General features: G+C 55.3%; 1 protein-coding gene across 1 annotated transcript; it reads left to right on the top strand.

The window, feature by feature from the left end:
- Positions 1-742: 742 nt before the first annotated feature.
- On the top strand, positions 743-12076 carry CDX1 (caudal type homeobox 1). The gene is made up of 3 exons (XM_050312032.1): positions 743-1301; positions 11448-11593; positions 11831-12076. The coding sequence occupies exons 1-3, from the start codon at positions 875-877 to the stop codon at positions 12035-12037; spliced, it is 780 nt and encodes a 259-aa protein (XP_050167989.1). The 5' UTR covers positions 743-874; the 3' UTR covers positions 12038-12076.
- Positions 12077-16647: the final 4571 nt, after the last annotated feature.

Here is a 16647-nt window from a genome sequence, read left to right as displayed (position 1 = left end):
TGTTTTTGCTTCCTTAAGACTGAAAACAGGTGAGAAACTCCTCTTGCCACAGTGTTGTGAGCCCCCTGGAGATGTGTCAGAGCCCAGGGACTTCCCATTGTGTCCATGGTGAGGGCATTCCCCCTGCACACAGACTCCATCTGTCCATCTGTCCTGCTCTCTGATACTGAGGTGAGCTTTGCTGTCAGGGTTGGAGGGGTGGGTTTGCCCCGGATGGAGGAAACACATGGGGACCCAGAACCTTTGATTCCCACCATCTCCCCTTTTCCAAATAGGCCAAACGACTGCCACTGGGCACAGGAAAGCCCCATTCAGAGCAAGAGTTTAGTGTCCCCCAACGTGGAGGCAGGGCAGGTGGCAGGCATAGCCAGCCTGTCCCCTGCCTGCAGCCAGGTTTTAATACAGGGTCTCAGCCTGAGGCATCCTGCTCCTGGAGCACGGATGCTGGTGGGCTCTTTGGGGCAGCCTTGTGGGTGACACCTGTGTTGCCCTCGTGTCCCCAAAGCTGGCTTCTACATCTGGTGGCATGGGGACAGTTGGGGTGGTGACAACAGAGGGGACATGGGGTCCTTATTCCACAGGATCACCCACCACCTCATCCTCCTTGCAGCCAGGGTGCGGGGTCTGAACTCAGTCCCCCTCACCCGCTGGTGTTCCTGCACTTTGAAATGCAAACCTGCCTTTCAATGCAAATGCTGCGAGAGGTTGGGCCCAATAAAAGCCTGTGGGCAGGGAGGTGCCTGGCCCCAGGACAGGCTCCCCAAGGCGCCCAGGTGAGTGGCGGGGAAGGAGGGGCGGCCGCCTCCCCGCCAAACCCAAGCGGCCGCAGTCGCGGCTCAGCGGCACAGCATGTGCGTGGGGACGGCCGGGGAAGATGTATGTAGGTTATCTTGTGGATAAGGACACCAACATGTATCCCAGCCCGGTCCGGCATCCCAGCCTCAACCTCAACCCCCAGAATTACGTGCCGGGGCCGCCCCAGTACTCGGACTTCGCCAGCTACCACCATGTGCCGGGGATTAACAACGACCTGCACCACGGGCAGCCGGCGGCCGCCTGGGGGTCTCCCTACACCCCTGCCAAGGAGGACTGGCATTCCTACGGGACCACTGCGACGCCTTCCACTGCCAGCCCAGGGCAGTTCGGATTCAGCCCCCCAGATTTTAACCCCATGCAGCCCCCAGGCTCTGGACTCCTGCCTCCACCCATTAGCAGCTCTGTCCCCCAGCTCTCCCCTAATGCCCAGAGACGCACCCCGTACGAGTGGATGAGGCGCAGCATTCCCAGCACCAGCAACAACGGTAAGGAAATCCCCAACCCCGCACACTTGCGCCGTCCTCAGTGCAGAGGATCTCCAGGCTAGAAGTCCTGTGGGGCCGGATCCTGCTCCGTGGCTCTCCCTGCATGGGGACTGCCAGAGGGACAGCAAGCTTGGCCTGCCCTTGGCGTGGTACCCATCTCCAGAGAGCAGGGGACCCCACCACTGAAGTGGCAGGGGCTGAGGATGGGCAGGGAGGGTGCTGTCCTTCCGCATTGGTGGCAGCTGGGGTTACATGGTTGGAAAGCCCTTTTCCCCATCCTGGCACCCCTGTCCTCGCTTGCGGCCACAGGGTAGGGATGGGCAGAGTCAGAGACCCCAAAAGGGTGTTGGATGGGGGCTTTCATGCAAGGGTGAATGTGGGGCTGTGTCTGTGTGTGAGAGTGTGAGTTGGCTGTGTGAGAGCCCGTGTATAGCAGGTGTGCACATGCTGTGTGTGTATTTGTGTGTGTGTGTGTGTGAAGGGAAGGTACTGTACACAAATACAGGCTCTGTGTGTGTGTGTGTGTGTATGCAGAAGGTGGATTGAGTGAGGTGCTACAGGCTCTGTGTGTGTGCAGGGTACCCTGAGCAGTACATGTGCACAGACAGTGTCACTGGCTGTGTATGGGGGTGCTACGTGCTCAGTGTGTGTGTGCAGGGTGTTGTGTGTGGAGGGCAGTGCTGTGCTTGGGGTGTGTGTGAGGGGCAGTGTGTGTGTGCAAAGTGTTGGGGACAGTGCCACGTGGAGGGTGGATGTGGGTGCCACAGGTGCAGCACACCACGGGTGGGTGCTTGGCACTGCAGAAGGGGGTGCCCTGGTTCCTGTAGTTACCTCTGGCATGGGCACCAAGCAGTCATGCTGTCCCCAGGGTCTTGTCCCCATGTCCCTGGGGTCCTGTCCCTGCTGAACTCCTGACCTGGGGAAAGCGTCTGGGCGACCCCGGCGCCCTGCCCACCCTGCTGCCCACTTCAAAGGCAGTGGGCAGATCCCCCTTGGGGCCAGCCCAAATTGACAAAGGCTTCTCTTTGTCATGGAGATGGTGGCTGGCTCCTTTGGCAGCGAGGTGAGGTGCGGGGGCCCTTTGTCCTGACCTACCCTCACCCTTTCATCTTCGCAGCCTGGTCCTGTCCTGCCTCAGCGGGACCCTCTGCCCACAGGGCTTGCCTGGACCTGCCACCCCTCTCCTGTGCTGGCCATGAGCTCCTCAGAGCTCTGCTGGGGCCAAACTCACTGCAGGAGTGGCTGTATTTTGGGTTACTGCTGCCCCATATCCTTGGAATCAGGGCTAGGGCTCCCTGTTTGCAAAGTGTCTCCAGTTTTTGGCTTGTTTTTGGCTCCACACTATTCCCACTGGCCAAGGCCCCTGTAAGGGCCTTGTGCAGAGGTGCCTGGGGTCTTCCAGCATGGAAAATAGCTACTTGTGTTCCTAGGATCCATGTGGCAGGAATGGGGACCAGTGACTGCAGCGGAGCAGGCAGAACATCCTGATAAATGGAAAAAAACAGCCCCAGTGTGGAAAGAGGAGGGGAGAGGCAGGCTGGTATTTCCTGTCCCATTTTAAGCACTGAATATAACTATTTAGGAAAAATGACTCTCCCCACACCAGCGATGGAGACCCACAGACGTGCCAGAGCTGAGGGATCCCCTCTGCCTGGGGTAGAAGGGGGATGTGACCTGCAGCCCTCCCCTGCAGCTGGGACTCTGCCACTTCTGTAGGTTTGAAAATCTCAGTTTCTTCTGAGGAAAGAGGTGGGAGGGAAAATTAATGAGAGGGGAAAGCCATCAGCACACCTCTCCTCTGGATCAAGGGCATGGGTTTACACCCAGCAGTGGGGCTGAGATAAAACGGGGGCTTGAAAGTGCCTCTGATTGAGTCAGACGACAATTGAGTTGATTGAATTCTGGAAAAATATCATTAGTTGCTTAGTTTGTATCTCTTAGATCAAATACATACAAAGGAACAAATAAATGGGCCTTGTTCCTCTCACACGCAGAGGAGCTGCCCCAGCCCCACCACAGCGATGTGGGGCTGGATGTTGGGGTGAAAGGCCCTTTCCTGTTGGGGTTTCCTTAGGATGGATGACAAGGTCCCTTTCTAAGGCACTCACAGATTAAGGACCTGTCCTCGTGTCTCTGCTGGGTCCAAGCCCAGTGCTGCTGGTGCCAAGTGGCTGCAGGATTTGGCCATGGTGGGACCATGGGAGATGATGGGGTGCTGCTGGTGTTTTCCAGTGCTGCCCTTTTAAATAAAAGTCTCCATTAAGCTTGAAAGAGTGCAAGGCAGAGATGGGTTTGACATAGATAAGGGTGCAGCTCTTAGATTAATCATTTTATTGGAATCAATAAACTGGACTTTAATCAGTCTGGATTGATAAACTACCCATCTCACCACAGTGGGAATAGGAAATGAACACACAGACCTTTTCACTATAAATATCAACACATTCATTGTGAGTGCTATAAATCACAATACTTCAGAGAGTTGTAAATTAAGGTTCCCTCTCTGTCTTGATCTGTATAAACAGCCCTCAGCCCTAGTTTGAAAGCTCTGGGGGAAGAGCTGCGTGGTGGTGAGAGCGAACGCTTCTCAGGGAGTATGAGTGTGTTGGGGACTTCTGCAAACGTGATCCAGAGCCCGAGAAAAATCAATGAGAAATCTCCCAGTGACTCACTGCAGAGTCAGGCTTTGCAGGGGGGTGATTTTATGTACCTGTTGCTGCATACATGCGTGCTTCACCCGGCTGAGCCGAGATAACTCAGCAGCACAAGGGATTGCAGCACCAGTTGCTGGGAGTGGGGAGTTAAAGGGAACTGAGCTGGAAGATGTCCCCAGGCCTCATTTCTCTCTCCAGTGTCACCTCTTTTTCTGCTCATAAAATCTTCATGAGCAGCCGTGTCAGAGCCTCATGCTTCCTCCTTATTCACAATTATTTGCAAACTTCCCTGTGAATTGCAACCCGGGTTTATAAAAAGCTCAGGAAGGTGGCTGGAGAGGGGGTTGGCTGAACTTTGAAATTCACCCACTGCTCATTAGTCATGCAAATCCTTAGATACTGCCTTGGGTCTGGCTTTTAGGTCACTAATCCAGCCAGGGCAGCAGTGCTAAATATTGCAAGTGAAAGTGCAATTGGGGCGTCCCTTGGGGAGGCAAATGTGCTCAGGGTTTCACGTGGTACCAATGCCCATGGTGCCTGGGCAGATTTTGGGGTGATGCTGGGTGTGCAGTTTTCCATCTCAGTTTTCACTGTTTCTAGGTCAGTTTTCCAGCTCTGTTTATTTTCCTAGTGAGGCCCATGAGTAAAAATCCCAATAATGAGATAGAAACATTTCCCCTGGACTCCTGGGGTTCATGCCGTGCTTGGAATATTTCGGGATGATGGTGGTGGCTGGAGGACAGTGAATTTCCCTGGTCAACCCCTGTATGGGGGACCCCTCTTTAGGACATGGTCACTCCCTGTGAGACCCTTTGCTCTCCCAAGACTCTCAGTGTCTGTGTGTTGGGCCCCATCAGTCTTCTCCCCTTGAATTATTAACCCACAACCTGCTCCTGGCCCCAGCTGGGGTTTGTTGTCTACTTACCCTGCTGGCCAAGGTACAGGCCTCTTAAACTTCCCTAGAATTGACTTTCCTTGAACAAAAAGGGCTTCCCTGGAGCACTGGCAGTACCTACGTGATGGGCTTGGCTGGCTAATACCCCAGGATTAGCAGAGGGACACTTTAAACCTCTGGCCAATGACAGATGTTTCCCATAGGGGACCCTTCAAGGACACCCACTCCAGCTCTGTTAGCTTTGTGATCACTTGGATAAGGGGCTGGATCCTTCCCCCCGTGCTGCCCCACGGTAAGGATAGGCCAAGCCCTGTGGGGCTGCAAAGGGGGAGAGGAATCCTGGTGCCCAGATGGGACCCCCACTGCCTTGCTGTCCTCCTCCTGCTGCAGATGGGCCAGATCCATCCAGGTGGTAGGTCAGGATGAGCTGGCTCAGGGCTGGTGTGAAGGCAGTGCTCTGGATCAGGCTGTTTCCATCCTGCAGGCTCTGGCTGTCGCCTCAGCGCTCCTCACCCTCCCGCCCTGGTGTGGTCTTTGACCCATCGCAGGAGCCAGGCTGGCTGGCACTCAGCTTGGCACCCATAAAACATGGGAACAACTGAAGGAATCTGCCAGTTGCCAAAATAAAGGATTGAATCTCAGCAGGGCTGACAAAGACTTGTCCCAAAAGCCAGCTTCAGGCTGCTGCCGCTGGGGTTGAAGCGTCTCCGGTTGTGCTGTCCATGCCCGAGATACATAAGGTTGTGATGGGGAACTGCCAGCTCGCTGCAAACACCAGGAACCAGCTCTTCATCCCCTTGGTGTTTGCACCTCCTGGGAGGAACATGGGGCTTGCAAGAGGGGCACCTTTTCCCACGTGTGTGGGTGTGGGTGCAGTTCTGGCCCAGTCACACTGTGCCAGCAGTGCAGAACCCAGCCAGGGCCAGTCTGTGCTCTCCAAATCCAGCTCTTTAACCAGGTGTGTCTGCCCTTTCCCAGCAGCCTGGCTGCCCTGAGCAGCTCTGATGTGCACCAAACCTGGGCTCTGCCTCACAGCTCTGCCAGTCCCACAACCCCTGGGCACGCAACCCCCAGCCACAGCTTTGCACTTAGAGCAAATTTTTGGGGGGAGCACAGAGCTTGATCCTCTGTGAGCAGGAGACTAGAAAGCCATTGGGTCAAGTGGTGCAGTTTGGCAAGTGAAACATTTCCAGTGCACGACTGCACCAGGCCAAACCAGGTTTTATTGCTAGTGGGTGCCCACAGGAGCATTGCTGTTTGCTCTGAAGTCTTTGGAACCAGGTCATGTCCTGGGGAGGAGAGTTGCTGGGGTCCTTGAAGGGGCCTGCAACCCTGTGGCACAGATGAGTCCTGCCTCTGCCCTGGTGTCTGTAATGGCCATTTTCCCAACCCAGAGCTGAGACTGGGGAGCTTTGGCAGGGTCCACTGGGTGAGGATTCAGCCAGCATCCCCTCCCTCTGCAGTATAGAGACACTCAGTATGAGTGTGTGGGGATGTGTGGTTCCTCTCACCCAGTTTTTGACACCCAGCAGTTGTCAAAATCCGATGCATTCTGCCAGAGGAATGACCTCAGGCAGGGATCTCTGGAAGGATCGCCCTCCGGAGGGGGTCGTTCCTCCTTGCCCGAGATGAAGCAAACCACATGGCTCTGCTCCTTCGCCCCGTGTTGGTCGTCCCATCCATCACTCCTCTGCTTCCTGCGGCAGAGGAAAAATAGCTGAGGATATTGAAGTATGCACGGGAAGGCTTGTGAAAACCTTGAGCTGCTGGTTCCCAGCACTCGGGGAGGGTGGGGGGCTCGGGTTTATCCCCCCTTCCCAGGCCACAGAGGAGCGTGGGTGTTTTGGAGCGGCTGCTGGAGCTGGGGGGGAAAGGAGGGGAGTAAATGAGTGTGGGGCAGGGGGTGCATCAGACGCTCAGCCCCTGCCACTGTCGGTGCAGACTTTGGGGTTCCCATTTCCAGTCAGTTTAGGGATGGTGAAATGAGCTGGGCTGTCTGTGCTGAGCCTCAGCATCGCCACTGCGCAGTGAGGCTCCTGTCACCGCTGCTCGGCAGAGGGAGCATCGACCCCTCCACACAGAGGCAGCTGGAGCACAGCTGGCTGCCAGATGAGGATGGCTCCAGCCAGCCTGGAGTCTCTCGAGCTTCAGGAGCCAACCCCTCTTCTGGGCTTGGGGTCTCTGTCACGGGGCATCACTGCTGGCTGTCCCTGTCTTTGTGGAGGTGTGGGATAGGTGTGGGTTAGGGTTAGCTCCATGGAGCTAACCATGCTTTCCCCCATGGAGCTGCAGAAGGACTGAGGGTTGAGCCGTCCAGGGAGTCCCACCAGCGAGCAGAGCTGTGGTTCTGGTCCTGGGACTCCACTCTGCTTTGGAACTGCTTCTGTGCCTCAGTTTCTCTGTCTCCATGGCCTAAGCTCTGCCAAGGGTAGGGGGACTTTTCCTTGATCCTTTCCCTGGGCAGAAATGCCAAACCCTGATAGAGCTAATTCCTTTGGGATGGAAGGACTGCTCATTCAGAATGAAGCTGCTTCATCATGGAGAGAAAACACCCACATGGAGGGAACAAACTTGAGCCCTGTCTTTCTGCATTTTAGCCCCAGTGCAGACCAGTTCTTTCCCAGGTGCTCACTGGTAACAGGGACTTACACACAGATGTTTTTCAGCATTAAAATATTATAATGCCCTCAGATAGTGTGGGACCATGCACCCAGTACAGACAGATGGGCAGACAAGGCTGTACAGAGGGAGCCAATGTGTGGCCAGAGCATCACCAGGAAGGTGGGACCAGGCAGGACTGGGGAAAAGACAACACATGCCAGCTTTTGTTCCTTCACTGTTTTCCACCTCCACCCAGGGTGCCCCTGCCACCCTGCAGTCTCTTTCCTCCCTAGGTTGAATGAGCTCCTTTCCAACTGATTTTAGAGCTGCTCAGCACTAGTCTCACAATGTCCCATATTGCTGATCTCTCAAGGATTTGGGGGCACAGTTTCTTAATTAAAGACATCCTTCAGGCAGGCCAAGGCCCGAGAGAGAGTGAACTACCACCTCCCTGGCAGCCTCTGCTGTGACCATGGATGGTGGGCACAGGGATCCAATTTGATTTTCCTTTTATCCTGCCAGGCTCCTGATACAGCCCAGGACAGGAGCTCCAGCATCCCTGTTCTGGGGCAGGGCTGCTGTGGAGAGCAGATCCAGGCTGGGATCCATCCCCCTGTGCAAGTGTGTGTGTGTGCACACTCAGGAGCGCGTCCCTTGGGGTTTGCACAGCACATTAAAGCTATTCCCTTATCTAATCATGGCTCAGGTGAGTGCTATTAGGGTTATACATTAACAGTAGTAACGATCCCTTCTCCCCACGCAGCCATTGGCCCTGCCTTGATCCCAAAGCCGAAACCATTCCCACTGGCCCCATGAATGGCTCCATTTGGCTGCCTGAGCTGTTCCTTTGCCTGGTCTTTTGGGGACAAGCAGGAGGAGCTGTAAATGCGCAGCAGGGCTGGAAGTGGCCAGCAACTGTGTTAGGAGACATCACCAGCACCCCCTGTGCACCCCATGTACCCCATTCACACTCCCTCCCGGGACAGCAGCCTCAGCTCCAAACTTTCCCAGCCATGGGACTGCCTGATACACTTTTGCCAGGCTTGGCTGTAAATGTGGGAGCAGCTCCATCCCTCTGCTCAGCAGTGCTCCCTTCTGCAGCATCAGGGTTTCCCCACAGGCATGGGGGCTCCCAATAAGGAACCAGGCTGGCTCGTCCTGAATTTCCTCTTTCTTTTCACAAAGCCATAAAAACTCTCCAGGAGAGAGTTAAGTGTAACCCAGCATTCATATTCAAGGTAGTTGAATTATTCATTGTCAATAGTATTTCTTTCGAATCCTTTTTTTTCCTTGTGAATCACCCACAGCACATGCCAGAATTCAGCAAACATCCGAAAACAGCAATTAGTCGAGGTGAATAGCTTTCCATCTCTGGTTTGGTCGTCAGCCCTGTGCTTTGAGTCTTTTCTACCTGACACTGGGCATCAAGATCCTGGTGCCAGCTCCCCCAGCGATGGCTCTGCCAGCCCTGAGGCAAAGCACAGCCCTCCATCCAGGATGAACGATGAAGAGGGAATAACAAAGAACAAGCTGTGATGGATCTATTTACAGCTGCAGCAGGAAATAATAATTCCTACTGAAATTCATGGCATGTGTGGTATTCGCAAACCGCCTTTATTCTTTATACTCTAATTTATTTTTTTTTTTACTGTATCTGTCAATTCCTTCACTTTCCAGGTGTTTTTAGGTAGGGTATTCAAATAGCAGTATTTCAAATAAGATCATTTTTAAGTTGTTATCTTTTTAGAAAAGTGTCTGCTTTCAAATGAAAAAAAAAAAAAGAAAGATAAATGTATGAGAAAGAAAAAAAACTTGTGGGAGCCCCCGAGCCTGGAGCAGCCAAAGGGAGCCCAGTTTCTCACAGAGCTGCTAAACCTCACATGAATCTCCACCGGCGCATCTGGTTTATTCTGTAACTTCCCAGGATCGCTGTGTTTGCAAATTCAGCACAGGTCCCTGCTGGGTTGGGGTGAAGAAATTCTTTTCATGCTGGTGAACTCCTCCCCTGTGGGGTGGTGAGAGGAGGCAGAGACCCCCAGAAAGGACAAGGGTCCTGTGGGAGAGCAAGGGAAGAGTGTGGGTCCTGCATGGGCTGGGTGCCTCCAGCATCACTCCAGCCCAGCAGTAACTCCTGTGGGAAGTTTTGCTTTGAGCTGTCAGAGCTGATGTGCCAAACAGGAGACAAGCACCCAGCAAAGCCGCTGTGGACCCCTTGCACACTGAATTCCTGCGTTTCAGCTGTGTCTCTGCAGACATTCCACACACATCTTGCTCAATCAGATTACCTTTTTTACCCTGTTTTGACCTGCAGAGTCACCCTCTGTGTCCAGAGGCAGGTTTGACCTGGCAGTGGTGAGGAGGGATTAGGTGTTCACTTCTGACCAGCCCTGGGATGAGCTGGACTCCTCACTCTCTGAAGCAGTCACTGAATTCATCACATCCCTCAAATACAAGTTAGTGGCTGAAGTCCAGCCCTGGTGCTGGACCTCTGGTTCTATTCCTGGTCATGTTGCAGCCTTGCTGAGTTCATTCCCTCTTCCTAGTATCACTGCTTCCACTGGGAGGCTCAGAATTTAACTGTATTGCTGAGACTGTCCAATGTCCATCTGATTTGGCCCAAACTGGCTGAGGTGCCAAAGACATTTTAAGGGGAATGGATGAACAGGATGGCAGGCACACAAAGATCCCCCTTCCTGGCATAATCAGGCTGCAAGTGAGGTTATACTGGTTCATGGGTCACTAGAAATCCCTCTCGGCACCTCTGCAGCAGTGATGGGCAGTATTTTATCCATGCTGGTCCATCCAGGGCAGCCCCAGGGAAATCCATGGAGCTGTTCTGCACTTGCTCCTGCTCCTTCCCATGGCAACACTGCTCTCAGCAGCTGAAATTCAAGAGAAGATGGGCAAATGTGTCTGCCAGGCAAACAAATGGCCAGGCACCATCCCTCTTGTCTCCCTGGAACAGGATTTTGTAATTTTGGGTGGAGAAGCAAATATTCACACCTGTGTTTATTCCCTGCCCATGGGCATTTCTGCAGAGGAAAGCACCAGGAACTTGTCAGCAAACTGCCAGGCATGGGTGTCCTTCCTTAGAGTGCCACCTGCACCCCTCAGCCCTCAGCCCAGGCAGAGTTCCACAAATCCAGTGTGTTTGTGGGTTAGCAAAGGAACTAACAGAGGAGACAGCAGGGCTGTCTTTTGACTATGTTCTTCTGCTACAAAGCAGCAGGTGCTGTTTGCAGACTGATGGGATGTGCATCTCTGTGCACAGAGATGGGGGTCTTGGTGACCCCAGACCTGTTCTAATCTGGGGTGAACAAGGAGAGATTCAGATTGGCTTTGGCCAAAAATCCCTGGCCCATGGAGCCAGTCCCCAGGAGTGCTTAGGCATCTTGTGGGCTTTCTCCAACAGATCTTTAAAAATGCATGGAAAGCAATGCCCTCTGTCTTAGATCAGTACAGGGAAAAGGAAAATAACCCTCTCAGTTTCAGAGAAATGCTGTCATTCTAGGGTTTTGTGTCTCTCCCCTGTCCTGATCCATGTGCCTTCAAGCGATGACACCTTGGTCTTGGGCTTCCTGGCAAAGAGACGGGCTTTCCCCAGCAATCCCAAGCAGCTTGTCCTCAGTCCACCACAGGATTTGCAGCTCTGCTCTTCTCAGGCACCATGTGTCATGACACATGGGATTTATGGTCCATCTTCTTGGGGTGCCTCTGACTCCCTCCTGCTCTTTCCATCAAGCAATTCCACCAAAGCCCGGGTACTTTCCAACAGGGAGCAACACCTTGGTGCTAACCAGGATGGACATTAAATCCAGTAGGAGCCTCACGATTCCCTTTCCCAGTGGTCCCCAGGGCACTGCCACGTTTCTCCTGAGCTTTCTCCTGAGCTCTCCACAGGTGGTTGTGTATCTCCTCTGTGCCCTTGGGGATGTTCCCTCCCCTCCCCTGCTCCCCTTCCCCACGGCTCACCTCCCACTCTGCTCTCTCTGCCAGGCAAGACCAGGACAAAAGACAAGTACAGGGTGGTGTACACGGACCACCAGCGCCTGGAGCTGGAGAAGGAGTTTCACTACAGCCGCTACATCACCATCCGCCGCAAGGCCGAGCTGGCCGCTGCCCTGGGGCTGACTGAACGGCAGGTCAGTGCTGCAGTGTCCCAGGAAAACCACGTCCCAGGGGGAGATGGAGATGGGGATGGGGATGGGAAGGGAAGGGCTGTGGCCCAATCAGGTAGCAGAGGCCCCACCTTGCTCCACAGAGATCCCTTCCTTTCCAAATTTGGCGATGCCCTTCCTGCCCCAGGGGGACCGTGAGGGTGGTCGCCTTCGGCTGCATCCATCCTAAGCTCTGCATCTCCATCTTTTTTCTTTCTTCAGGTGAAAATCTGGTTTCAGAATCGGAGGGCGAAGGAGAGGAAGGTGAACAAGAAGAAGCTGCAGCAGCAGAGCCAGCCCACCAGCACCACCACGCCGACCCCACCGGCTGTCAGCACGCTCGGACCCATCGGAGGCCTCTGCAACAGCAGTGCCCCCAACCTCGTCTCCTCATCTCCACTGACGATCAAGGAAGAATTCATGCCCTAACCCCCTTCACCAGCTACAGACACCAAGAGATAAGCACTATGCACAGAGCCCAGCCGGTCCGTGTGCTCGGAAGAGTGACAGCCCCTCCCCAAAGACACGATGGTCCCTGACTGAACTGACGGGGCAGACAGCGAGGGGGCAAGTGGCACTGGGACCTTCCCAAGGGACTGGTGGGCTGTGTAAAAAGAATGGATTAGGTAGTACTGCTCTCCCATAGGAAACACACACTGCTCTGGTCTCTGTAGCCCAAGGCAAGGTCCTTATGTCAGCAGAAGAGAGGGGTTGGTGGTGGAGGAGGGCTCTCCTGTGGTGCTCCAGGTGGAACTGGAAGGATGCTTCCTTTGGTCCTCCTGGCTATCCAGCTGCCTGGTGCTTTTGGGCAGTTCGAACAAGACTGAAGTAGAAAAAAAAACCTGGCTGGACTCAAGGCAAAATGGATTTCTACTGAGCTGGTCTCCTGGAAGTGGGGTGAGGAGGGCAGAGCAAGCTGGCAAGACACTTGGCTGTGGGATATGATGGGGGAGTCCTTCAAACCACAGTGATGGTGGCAAGCTGGAGCACATCCTTGGCAAGAGTTCCTGAATAGTCCTGTCCATATCCTCAGCCACCCTGGCAGTGCCCACTCCCCCATCCCCAGCTCTGCCCCTGCAGACACAAAGAGCCACGTGGAGACGTGTCCAGCAGTCCCAGTGCCCCTGGCTGTGCCATGGCAAGACAGCACTGCAGCCATCCTCCAGCTGGAGCACAGGGAGAGGAGAGAAGGAAGCCTGGCACAGGCACACTGCAGGCAGACCGTCCTGCTGAGACCTGAGACCACCTTCCTGTGGGGAAGGGGAGGAGAACAGAAGGTTTGCCATCGGGATAGGGTGCAAGAACCGGCCCCATGCTGTCCAGAAGGGCTGACACCAGGAGAGTTCTGTGTGCTAGTCCCAGGGATCACAGTCACTGCAGGCACTGGGAGCTGCTGCCAGGTGGGCAGGAGCCACCTCAGGCATGTGAATGGGCTGGCATGCACCCCTGCTGTTAGGGCATGGAGAAGTGGTTTTCAGAAAGACAAAGAAGCATTTATTTTCCCCTATTTTCTTTAAAACTACAGACTACAGGATTACAGATTTTGTCCTCCCTGTCTCCCCCCTCCTCCATGCACTGGACCTCCTTTTACCCGCTCTGTGCCCTAGGCCAGTAACCAACCCCTGTCCATTCCTGCTGGTGAACTGCAGCTGAGCAGTCCCTTCCTCCCACACCCCTGAGTCCTGACCACTGTACAGGCCCAGATTAATGGACAGCCCGGTTTCAGCAGACCCAAAGGCCAGTGGGGCACAGCTGGGACACAGCTGGGGCACAAGAGGGCCTGTGGCTCCTGCTCAGCGCTGAGCCAGGTACTCCTGGGCTGTGGCTTCCAAAGACCAAGACAGGGATGAGGGAGCATGAGCCTTGCATGGTGGCTTGTGTGACCTTTCCCAGCATCATCTCTCCAAGCTCTGGGAACATGGAGCAGCAGACATGTCCCTGCTGCCTGCAGAGCACCCAGCTAAGCCCTCACGTCCCACCCAACAGTGTCTTGTGCCTCACATCCCTTGGCTGCCCTGCCCACTGCCAGCCCCACACTGCTCACAGACCCCAGAACACAAGGTGCCCAGGTGTGCTGTGGCTTTTACAAGTGGGTCTGTTATCCCACTGCACCCACTGCTGTGCTCCAGCCCTCAAAGGCTTTGGATGTCCCTTCTGCAGGGGCTGGTGACACCTCCCATGGCCACCGCTGCCAGGTGCACACACTGATGAGGACAAACGTTCACATCAGCTCAGGACTTTGGCTCAGATTTTGTGTAAATAAGGCAGAACTGGTTTTCCTTTTTATTTTTAGGCATGGGTGAAAATAAAAATGAGCAGGAATCCTGCGTGCCACAGGTTTGTTGCTGTCCCTCCTGGCCCACGGCGTTGTGGCAGGGGAGGGTGCTGGCTCAGGGGTCACACTGGTGCTGATGCTGCTGAGCACAGCTAGGGTCGGGAAGGGTGCCCTGGGACAGCAGCCTTGCCCATGTAGCACACACTGTGCCCATCCCACAGGGGTTGCTGGCTGTGTCATGGCTCATATCGTGGCTTGGTGCTGGCGTGTCTCATTCCTTTGGCACCAGGAGGGATGACAGTGATGGGTGACCGAGCGGCTGCAAACTCGCAGCCCTGGAGACAGCAGGGAAAGGGTGAGGCCATGCTTGGGCTGGCAGAGGCCAAAGAACAAGGCCAGCTCCCACTGGCGCCTCCTGGTCTCTAATCTCGTTTTATGGCTGTCGATGGGCTGAATATCCTCCTTGTCCAAGATGAACAAACAGAGAACGAGGATGTGAGATAGAGCCTGGGACAGCTGGCATTGGTGCCCAGCACTCTCCCCTCTCCATCCCAGCATTGTACCCTCAGTCCAGAAGAGCACTGAGTAAATCCCTGCCCAGAATGGCTTGTCCAGCCCCAAAACTCCTCTCAGTGCCAAGCATTGCCTGAGAAGACGTGGAGATGTGTGTGCCGAGGTGCCAGAGCAGGGCAGGTGGCTGTGGAGGGACACCTGCAGCAGAATAAAGTCCTCGTGGGTGGAGGAGATGGAGGAGCAGGAACAGGATGAGGTAGCATTGCAGAGAGAGGGACAGAGCAAAGGGTTTGTTCCTGCAATTGCAACAGCAGCTGCACCTACCACTGCACCCTGGTGACCCTGCACTCACCAGCACAGTGCCAGGCTGCCCATGCATGGGACCACCACCTCTCCACACCCTTGCAAGGGGACATGGGGAATCAGGAGTTAAAACAGGTGAGGGGAGGCAAAGACAATGGAGCTGGTGCCACATAAGAAAGGGATAAGACTGGATGGGCCTAAAGAGCTGGGCTGGACAAGGCAAAGCGGAGTCATTTCTGTGTGCAGACTACAGCATGGTCACCATGCCAGGGGCTGGCTCCTCCACACTCATCATCCTCCCTCAGTGGGCTTTGGCTGCCTTTGACATCCAATTTTGTCACTGCCACATGGAGACCAGCAGTGGGATCCTGCTCTGGCAGGGGATGGGGTGATGGCAACCCAGCATGGGCATCACTGTTGTCTGCAAGGGGCGAGTCTGGGGAGGAACAGAGCCCTGGGGGGATGAAATGTGCATCTCCCAAATTCACCTGCACTGCTGGGTTGCCTCAGGTAGGCCAGGGGCTGGGACAGAGGAAAGATGCTCTGCTGCCTGCCCAGAGAGGCTGCGGGTGCCACTGACAGGATGAAATTCCAACTGATACCCTAATCTGGCGCCTGCCTGTTTGCACAGCAGGGTAAAAGTCCAGGGAGCCGTGGGCTGTGCCCTTGGGTCCCTGCCACCCGTGTGTGCACAGGGAGCCGGCGCTGGCGGGAAGAGGCAATAAATGCACCCACACGCCCAGTCACCCCTTCCCCCTACACACACACACGCCCCTTGACCGGGTGACGAAATGCATCTGCTGCGTCCCCGCTCCCGTGTCCTCCCCTGCCGCCCTGCATCTGCCGTTTGGGCAGGGATGGGCAAACCCTGCAGGGTCCCCCCCGTGCCAGGAAAGGGGCCAGTGGACACCATGTGCCCGTCAGCTTTGAAACCTTTGACTCAAACGTCCTGGACGTGTGTCACCCTGACCGTTGCACCCCTGGCAGGTGACAGACACCTGGTTTTAGCACCTGCCGCAGCTGCCTCCTGAGTCATACGTCCCACATGGAGCCTGGTCCTTATGGGGACAGCCTGCCCTCATGGCCAGGGGATCCTGGGGGATGCCCCCAACAAGCCCCTGCAGTTTCTTCCTCTTCCTTCCTCTGCTTTTTTCGTCACCTCCCTCTGCCCAGCTTCACTCCTCCTCAGAGGAATCTTGAGATCATCATCAAAATAAGGCCACACGCAGCAGGTGGCCAAGCACACCACCATCTTACAGCGTGGCACACTTCCCAGCAGTGACTAACCAGAGCACCACGGCCGCTGCCGCCTTCCTCGTGCCTGCGCCGCGGATCTGGGCACAGTCCCATCTTGCTGCCAGCCACCTTCTCGCCTCTTCCCGGGTGGCTGCCACTCAGGTGTGGGTGGGCTGCCCAGGCAGGGTGGGCAAGGGTGTTTCCCCAGCCCGTGTTCCACCCTCTCCTTGCCCACCAGGCAGTGCTGGTGTCTGTCAGTTCTGCATCAGGATGGAGAGACACATTTGCTTTCCCAGCTCTGTCCATGCTTCGGCCCAGGAGAAGGGAAAGGTTTACTTGATGTCACAGGGGTGGCTCAGAGGTGGGGTGGGAGGAAGCAAAACTTGCTAGAAAATGCTTGTAAGCCCCGTCTGTGCTCCCTGGTGCCAGCTCCTTGAGGATCAAGGCACGGGAACAGCTGTGCAATACCCTTGTACTCCTCCTGAGCTCTCCTGGGGTTTTTGGGGTCCCTGGACTGCACTGCACTTTCTGGTTCCTACTGCCTCTGGTGGGTGCTGTTCAATGAAGTGGGCCTCTTGCCAGCTCCAGGGCAATGCAGGACTTGAGCCAGCCATGCAGTGAGACCCTGGAGCATGCCAGGTGCCCAGGGTGGGACCTCTACTCCCCAGCGGTCCCAGGCAATGGAGAGCTGATGGTGCCCTCAGAGCAGCAC

Source organism: Myiozetetes cayanensis, unplaced genomic scaffold (assembly GCF_022539395.1).
Source record: "Myiozetetes cayanensis isolate MyiCay16 unplaced genomic scaffold, myiCay2020 scf17, whole genome shotgun sequence".
NCBI lineage: Eukaryota > Metazoa > Chordata > Aves > Passeriformes > Tyrannidae > Myiozetetes > Myiozetetes cayanensis.
Note: the sequence above shows the minus strand (reverse complement) of the source record. Positions and strands in the feature narration are given on the sequence as shown.